This window comes from Nematolebias whitei, chromosome 15 (genome assembly GCF_014905685.2).
Source record: "Nematolebias whitei isolate Nwh7 chromosome 15, NemWhi1, whole genome shotgun sequence".
NCBI classification, from domain to species: domain Eukaryota; kingdom Metazoa; phylum Chordata; class Actinopteri; order Cyprinodontiformes; family Rivulidae; genus Nematolebias; species Nematolebias whitei.
In genome coordinates, this window is record NC_056512.1 from 24486859 (window position 1) to 24495428 (window position 8570).

The following is an 8570-nucleotide window of genomic DNA, read 5'->3' on the forward strand; positions in this document are numbered from 1 at the left end:
ACAAACAAACAAACAAAACTATTCCGTTTTCTCCCGATACTCACATAAACAGTGGCAACACAACCACTGCACATTGTTTATTAATAAAATATCAGTGATGAGAATTTTAAACAGAAACATACCACTATACTGTTTGGTGATGACGTCCGAAAGTTTGTTGTAGGATGAGAGGAAAATGAGAGTTTGAAAAATCGGAGCATACGGGGGAGCAGTGAACGCAGCACAGGAGGGGCGCGTGCACTGTGCTGACGAGACGTTGCTTGTGGAAACAGCTGGTGGTTTCTGTCAGCCAACTGCAAGGATTGAAAGCAGCATTGCCGCGAATAAAAGTTAAAATTAGAGTCGAACCGGGGTGGGTTCGCTTCGAACAGAGCCTGTGCTCCTGCTCCGACCGACACCGGGCCATGTCATCCGGTCAGCGCCACTTTATCAGCCGACTTTTAGCTAGTTGTTAGCGGCGGAGCAGCTCCAGCCGACGCTCCTCACTGCAGCCGGCTAACGTCAGCTCGTTCCTTGTCACTGCTTCGGCGCAGCCCGACAGTTCAGAGCCAGGCTTTTATTGATTTATTTCTTCTTTTTTTAATTTTAAATATGACTCATATTCATTATAAATTCTCGTCCAAACTAAGCTACGACACGGTGGTGTTCGACGGCCCGCACACCACGCTCAGTGACCTGAAGAGGCAGATTATGAGCAGGGAGAAGCTCAAAGCTGGAGACTGCGACCTGCAGATCACAAACGCACAAACCAAAGAAGGTAAAAACAAACATACGTGTAATAAAACTTTATTCATGAAGTGGTGAGAGTGTTGTTTTTCCCCCTTCCCAGTTGAATGGCAGGTTGTTGGAGAGCACGTGGTCCAGCTTTGACGGTTTCAGGTCCAGAAAAGTCCAACCAGGACAATGAAGGGGTTCTAGATGAATGGGCCACATTCCTGCTGGCTTTACACCAAATGAAGCTGCTGCTGGTGGAGCACCAGTGTCTGTGCAGAGATGTGGGCTAAAAGGGCTACAAATAAACATGCACTCAGACCAAGAGGAAGTTTGCTGAGATGTCTTCAACTTGAGGAAAGCATGATTATCAGCTGTCACTGAATAAGTGTTGTCAGCATCCTGTGGAGGAGTTATGAAATCCACCATAAACTGTCTGATGACTTTCTCAGACAACACTGAGAGGAAACTCCCTTTAGATTTAGAGATTAGAGAATAACTGAAGAAATGAGCGCGTTCGTTCGAGCGTAATCTCACACCAGTGTTGTGGGAACCCATGGGTGCTGTTTGCTTTCATGTCATTTTAGTTGAATTTGTAAGCAGGTTGAAATAACATGAACCTATAGAAGCCATTAAAGAGATTTAATTTCAAACGGCTGAGAAAATATTTACGCATGATGTGCAAAACAATTTTTTTTTTATCCTTATTTACAGCTTTCTTGCAGGCATTAACATAATTTAAAAGGATATTTTGGATTTTTTTTTTTGACCTAGGGCTCTGAAAGAGCACGAACATACCTGTTGTCTCAGTTTGACGAGCTAACGGCTAGTCCGTACACAGTGGAGAGCAAGGTCGCAATTCACACAATCGCTATTTTAAAATCCTTTACACTCTTCTTTTTGTCAACTCCAGGGTGATGTTTTTACCTGTGTGTGTGTGTGTGTGGGGGGGGGGGTCTTCTAGTAAAATAAAAGGTTTTAATGAAACTATCCAAGTAATTGTTGAAATTGTCTACAACGCATCAGCTTTTGACGTCAACCCAATTCAAGATGGCCGCCACAGTAAGGCCAGCTTAGCTAATAGTGTAAAACAAACTTGACAGCTGTGAGAAGAGTTAAATAATAACGATGGCAGACATTGGTGTGAAATTTTTAAGATGGCAGTAATCCACTTTGCGTTTGGACTAGCTGTTAGCTCATCAGTTTCATAGGACAAACTATTTCTTCAAATTCAAAGAGCTATCTTCAGCAGGTAAGATACTAGTTGTTCATAACATTTCTACAAAACCTGATTTTAAAATGTCCTTTTAGCATTTTGGGGGTTGTTTAACACAGCGGTTCCCAACTCTGGTCCTTGAGGAACGCCATCCTGCACGTTTTAGTCGTTTCCCTGCTCCGACACCTGATTCAAAGATTTTTTTTTTTACTTCCTGAAGGATATTTCTCAGTGCATTTCAAAATGGTATTGAAATTCATTAACACAAATTTAAAAATAAATCTGCTTTTAAACTTGTGCATTCGTCCCCTCCTCCCAGAGTACACGGACGACGAAGGCCTGATCCCCAAAGGCTCCTCTGTCATCGTTAGGAGACTCCCCACCGCTGGAGGCAAGTCCAGCTCGAGTAGCAAGACCAACAAGACGTAAGTGTGTGCTTTGGGGTTTGGTTGCTTCATTCCAGCACTGTTATTACTGCTTATCTTCCTGCAACAGTAGCCAACACCCAGCCTGAACTGGCACCTGGAGGTCTGCCCTCGGGATGAGTCAAGTTTAACAAGTCCACCAACAAACCTTTTTCAGGAAATCTGTCTCATATATAGCAGAGAATGGTTGAATATAGGCATTGAAGAAAATATAGGTCAAGATTTGATTACTGTTCTGTAGAAAAGTTAGGAACAACTAATATCTTACCTGCTGCAGATGGCTCGTTGAGCGACCTCAGTTTGGAGAAACATAATGTGATTATGACCAGGTTGATGAGCTAATGGCTAGTCTAGAAGGATCCAAAACCAGTGGACTGCTGCTTTTTTTCCAAGACAAACTCCAGTCTCAGAAACCAGTGGTTCACGTTGTCACATTTTTAAAATCCTTTACCTCACCATTTTGCTTTACATAATCCAGCAAAATATGAGCTTTCAGCTGCTACTGCTGCCATTTGTGTTAGAACATACCCATAGTTTTATATAAATAATCATGTAATGGTGAACTGACGGTGAAAAATTGAATATTGACGTCATTTTAAGATGGCAGTATACCGTCTGTGTCTTGGACCAGCTGTTAACTGAATTAAACTCTTTTAAACAAAGATTATTAAGAAATATGCCTACAACAGGTAAGATATTTATTGTTCATAACCTTACCACAGAACCCCACTTCAAAGATGTGAACCATCACTTTAATGGTAGATACAGTCTCCCAGTAATTCATGTTGAATTACTGAAACATTTAACTGCAAGGAGTTTCCTGTCTTTATCTCCCACCACCAAAAGTGCAAAGGTGATAACCTGTGTGTGTTTGTAGTGTTAGTAAAATATCTCATGACCCACTGGACAGATTACAATGAAATGTTAAGAAACTACGTACTGAGTGATGAGCATTCAAGATGGCCGCCACAACTAATCAACCTTAACAGCACAAAAATGTTTATTATATTTTCAGTTAGTTTGAGAGATTTTGAGCTACAGTAAATTTGGTGTGGTAGTAGCTGAGAGTCATCCTTAACCTCCCACTCCGAGTGTTAACACTATGTCTGATTAGATTGTTCACAAGCGATCAGATTCTGTGACGCCAAATTCAGGTTTAGGAGTGAAAGTTTTTCAAAACTGGTCATCGGGTCACAGGAAACGACATTTTACCTGACAGCAGTTGTCTCTTCACGTCCACACTACTGTTGCGGTCATGTGTTCAAAAATCACAGCGCCAGCTAGAGGCCTGGCATGGAAACTACAGCGGGCCCATCGTCTTTTATTGTCTTTTCTAAACAGCACCTGCCTTCAGAACGTATACTGGAAGATCTTTAGTATTTCCAGGAGATTGTTCACGAGGCCCAGACTCGGTCACACACAAACTAATGCTCTTGTTTAAGGGAAAATGTTGTCAACCTGAAAAAATGGAGTACAGTAGTTCCTCATTTATCGTGGGGGGATGGGACCACCCCCACTCCCACGTTAAGTGGAAAAACCGTGAAGTAGGTATACAGTAGTCCAAGTTCAAGTAAACTTTATTGTCATTACCACCTCATGTGGTACATGAAATGGAATTAAATTATGTACACAAGTAGTAGTAGTATATTTTAGTATTTATATAACTTAAGGCATTTTAAACACTTCCCACACTCTCGCAATATTCTAAATAATTTTTCTAAAGTCTAAACGCTCTAAAAGTGCACAGCATGTCATGATCTCGGCTCTCTGCCTCGTCTGCTCTCTTCCACCTGCCAGTCCTCTCGGCCACGCCCACTTCTCCGCTGCAGAGCGGAGTTCATAACACGCTGCAGGAGAAGCTGCACAAGGGTGCAGCAGGTGCTAAATAATTTAAAATAATGTATTTTAAATTAAAAAATCCATGCTGATTATGTGGCTCATCCATCAATCAGCCACCGTGTGTCACGTCCGATCTTAATTTGAAAACCGCGATAGAGCGAGTCCGCGTAAAACGAACTGCGAAGTAGCGAGGGACTACTGTACATTGTGAGATACGTTGACCCTCTGCTGCTACCACCCCTTCTATTCAAAGTTTGAAAGATTTGAGTTTAATTTTTTTAACAATCTGCCATCTTTGAAGTAATGTTTAGTTTCCGTCAGCTCACTGATAAGAAACTCTGCTGTTTTCAAGCCAAAACTAATCTGAAGTTCGTGTGAGGACAGTCTGAGTTGGTCAATAAAGTACTTTCCAAACTTTCAGTTCTGTAACGAGAAGAAAATCCTAAATATTTATTCATGAGTGACCTGTAAAAACACAAAGATGGACTTCGTATTTTCAGGTTAAATCCGGGCGACATTCAGAGGATTTTTCAGACGATTCTTTTTTTCGTCTTTATACATTTCTGTGCAGCTCTTAGCCGCACTTTATTTTCATGAAGTTAGCCAAATGTTACCTGGTTTATTTTGAATCATACTGGATTTAGATTCAAACAAAACTTGTCTTTGTGTTTCAGTGAGCGGTCAGATTTCCACTTTCCTCACGTCTTCGGAGTCAGCAGAGCAGTACGTAGTCAGTCAGTCACACACACACACACACACACACACACACACAAAACTTTTTAAAATAAACCTTTAATCCTATGCGTTGACACTTAAAAAATACCCATTTAAGACCCAAAAACATGTAAAATGTCTCTTTTTATTGTCAAATAAGCAGCTGTTCTGTGTTAAATCAGGTTTTTACACTGATGAGTAAATAAATAATCAAGTAATGAGTAAATAAAGACTATTTGAATGGTTTTTTACAAGAAAACGAGTGAGTGACAGCTGAACCTCAGACAGGCTGACTGACGGGTGGCAGATAAATCCATGTTTGTGTTTCTGGTCCAAACAGAAGTTCTCAGCTATTATTTGAACTAGCTGCTGTGTCACCATCCTCAGCTCTGTTGTGCTTCATTCAGCTGTCTCTCACTCTGTGTGTGTTGAGAGCTGTGTGTGTGTGTGTGTGTGTGTGTGTGTGTGTGTGTGTGTGTGTTTGTTGAGAGCTGTGTGTGTGTGTGTGTGTGTGTCAGCCATTATCGGTCCAAACCCAGTCGTCATCTCAAACCACTGGCTCTCCTAAAACCTGCTTCAGCTCTTGAACATGAAACATCTCAAACTCTTTATAGTTTTGTTGCATTTGGCTGATTTTTTTTTTAAACTATGATAATTTTGTCCAAATAAACAGTTTTACACCAATATACTGTCTGTATTGTTTTAATCTTTATAATCAAATAAGTCTTAAGGGACTTGTTTTTGATTTCAAGCTGCATTCATATGGGTTTGATGTCTTCAGTTGTTACTGTAGGTATCCAATGTGATGATGTTTCTGGTGGATCATAAGTGTTTCCATGCTACAGTCAGATTTACTGATGAGCTCACTTCATTTTCTCTGACTCCTCAGGCGAAACGTTTGCAGCTCCTTCCAATCCTTTGAGTCTCTCTTGAACTGCAAACGCTTCTTTTACTTCTCATTTTGTGTTTTTCTACCAATAAAGTCAATCTGGATGAAGCTGTGTTACGGACTGAATTTGTTAAAGTTTATTTGTAAGAATCAATGGATGGTTTTTGTTTTAAGGCATTTATGGGACTAGGTTCCTTCCACAGAAGACGACCTAAACAGGAGCAGTAATTGCATCAACGTGTTTGGCCCATTTACAGATTATTCTATTAGCAGAGACGCAGCTGAAGTGAGTCAGAGTAATAAAGTAGATTTCTTTCTTTGTGTCTGTGTGGACTTTGTTGATTTGGATTTAGAGTGCAGCTGATTCAATTTTAAATTAAACATTTATAAGTGATACATTTTAATTATGCTGGTTGTGAACCATAAATGATGTGAAATAAGGTTGTAAATTATATTAATACATCAGTTAATGGAAGTAACTCTATAGTTGCAGTAAAACATTTTGGATGTAATCTTACAATATTTAAAATGCAATCAAAAATTTAACAAAAAACATGGTTGTAATTGATCACCCACAATAATCTCCTGGTGTTCATCACTTTGTTTGCTGTGAATTAAAAAGCTCAAATCAAATGTGTGTTTTGGGGAAGTTACCATAAATGGGAAAACTACAAGTGTCGCTGTAGAAACATAAATCTTTTGAGCAACATTTAATTTTAGTAGCACTTCCTTAGAGGGAAAGTATGGTAGCTGATAAAGGACATGTTTAGAATAGTTTTCACGTCATCTCGAGATCTGTTACTGTAGACGACCAGTTACTTCTCATCGTAACTGAGCTGCTTTCCTTGAGATAATCTTATTTATTTCAACTTAGAAAAGCTCGTTTTGTTGCAATAAACCTTTTTAGAATCGGAATTAAACGCGAGGTTTCATCAAAAATCAGTTCCGTTGTGCAAACTGATTCCAGCTGAAATGTTTTTTTTTATTGATCAACACTTTGCTGTTCTGGACAAAATAAACTGATTTCTGCTTTAATTCTTAGATGAGTGAGCAGAGTTCGACCAAAGCCTTGTCATTTTTCTCCAAGGTACGCCCTCCTGTACTTCACATTGATCAGGTTGTCAAATGAAACCCTGACCGGCCTGCTGTTTCTGTCCGTAGATGCAGATGGCTAACTTGGTTGACGCAGATGTGTCTGAGGAGGATAAGATCAGAGTGATGATTAATCAGTCTTCTCTGAAGTAAGTCGTGTTTACAGTGTGTGTGTGTTCTGTGCTGCTGATTCTGTCCCCATGCTGCCAACCGCTTCTGATTTCTCATTTTTCAAACGGTGCTGATCTTGTTGACATTTTGCCGTCGTGTCACACGTCTCTCCTGTTTCTCTCTGTAGCTTGAACACAAAGTTTGCCACTACCCTGTCAGAGAACTACACCTGCTATCGCTGTGGAAATACTGGACACCACATCAGGAACTGTCCAACCTCTGGGGTAAACTTTATTTATTTATTTATTTATTTATTTACAGCACAGGCTTAACTGGGAGATAAAGTTGGAGAGGCCAGGCTGAGATGGTTTGGACATGTCCAGAGGAGGGACACTGGGTGTATTGGTAGACGGATGTTAGAAATGCAGCTGCCAGGAAAAAGACAAAGAGGAGATGGACGTGGAGTGAGGACAGAGTGAGATGGTGGAGGATGACTCTGTGTGGAGACCCCCGAAGAGGGAACAGCCAAAAGATTTTTTTTTTTTTTTACCTAGCGGGGAAACTTCTGCCTAGAGACTGTGGGTAAAATTAGGCGTAGATTACTGGAGTGGTTCTCAAACATGTTGTCTCTAGGTTGCTTATATAGATTTTTCCTGAATAAAGAACAAGAGCTGCACTTAGCTAGATGAATAGAAGCCGACTGATCCATCAGCCTGTGGTTATTGAAAAATAGATCATTTTGAAAAAGTCCCTTTTAGATCATACCTATAAAGTTCAGTCAGTGCACAGAGACCCAACAAATATAAGTAGCAGTTCTATAATGTTACAACATTAAATGCTGTAATGAGTCTTAATTCTATATCTTCTACATCTAGGGCTGACATTTCATCAGGATATTTGTGGCTTAACTGTTTAATTTTCACTGATGCTTTGGACTTTGGTGTTTTGAACCATTTTGGCATGTCTGCCTCAGAGGAGTTGATGGGGGAGAGGGCAGGCCCCAGAAACCATCTTATCACCAGCAAACTGTTTTGGTTTTTTTTTTGTTTGTTTGTTTGTTTGTTTGTTTGTTCCCCGCTATGGGAGTGTGGTATTTGTGGGACTCCAGTGTGTTTGTGCCTCCTCGGACTGACAAAGTCCTTTGGATGAAAGACAAAACGTCTCAGTAAAAAAACAAAACCATCCAGATCAGCTGACTGAACATTGTTGGATTTGTACCTGGATTATTGAGCATGAACTTTGTTGGATTTGTACCTGGATTATTGAGCATTAACTTTGTTGGATTTGTACCTGGATTACTGAGCATGAGCTTTGTTGGATTTGTACCTGGATTATTGAGCATTAATTTTGTTGGATTTGTACCTGGATTACTGAGCATGAACTTTGTTGGATTTGTACCTGGATTATTGATCGTGAATTTTGTTGGATTTGTACCTGGATTATTGAGCATGAATTTTGTTGGATTAGTACCTGGATTACTGAGCATGAACTTTGTTGGATTTGTACCTGGATTATTGAGCACAAATTTTGTTGGATTTGTACCTGGATTATTGAGCATGAATTTTGTTGGATT

General features: G+C 40.1%; 1 protein-coding gene across 1 annotated transcript in view; it reads left to right on the plus strand.

Annotated features, from left to right (window-relative positions):
- Positions 1-225: 225 nt before the first annotated feature.
- Positions 226-8570, plus strand: part of rbbp6 (retinoblastoma binding protein 6) — a 113570-nt gene continuing 105225 nt past the window's right edge. Inside the window, 6 exon segments of the mRNA XM_037688509.1 lie at positions 226-757; positions 2247-2352; positions 4866-4914; positions 6837-6881; positions 6956-7035; positions 7185-7281. Of these exon segments, the coding sequence (XP_037544437.1) occupies positions 592-757; positions 2247-2352; positions 4866-4914; positions 6837-6881; positions 6956-7035; positions 7185-7281 (543 nt within the window). The 5' untranslated portion in view covers positions 226-591.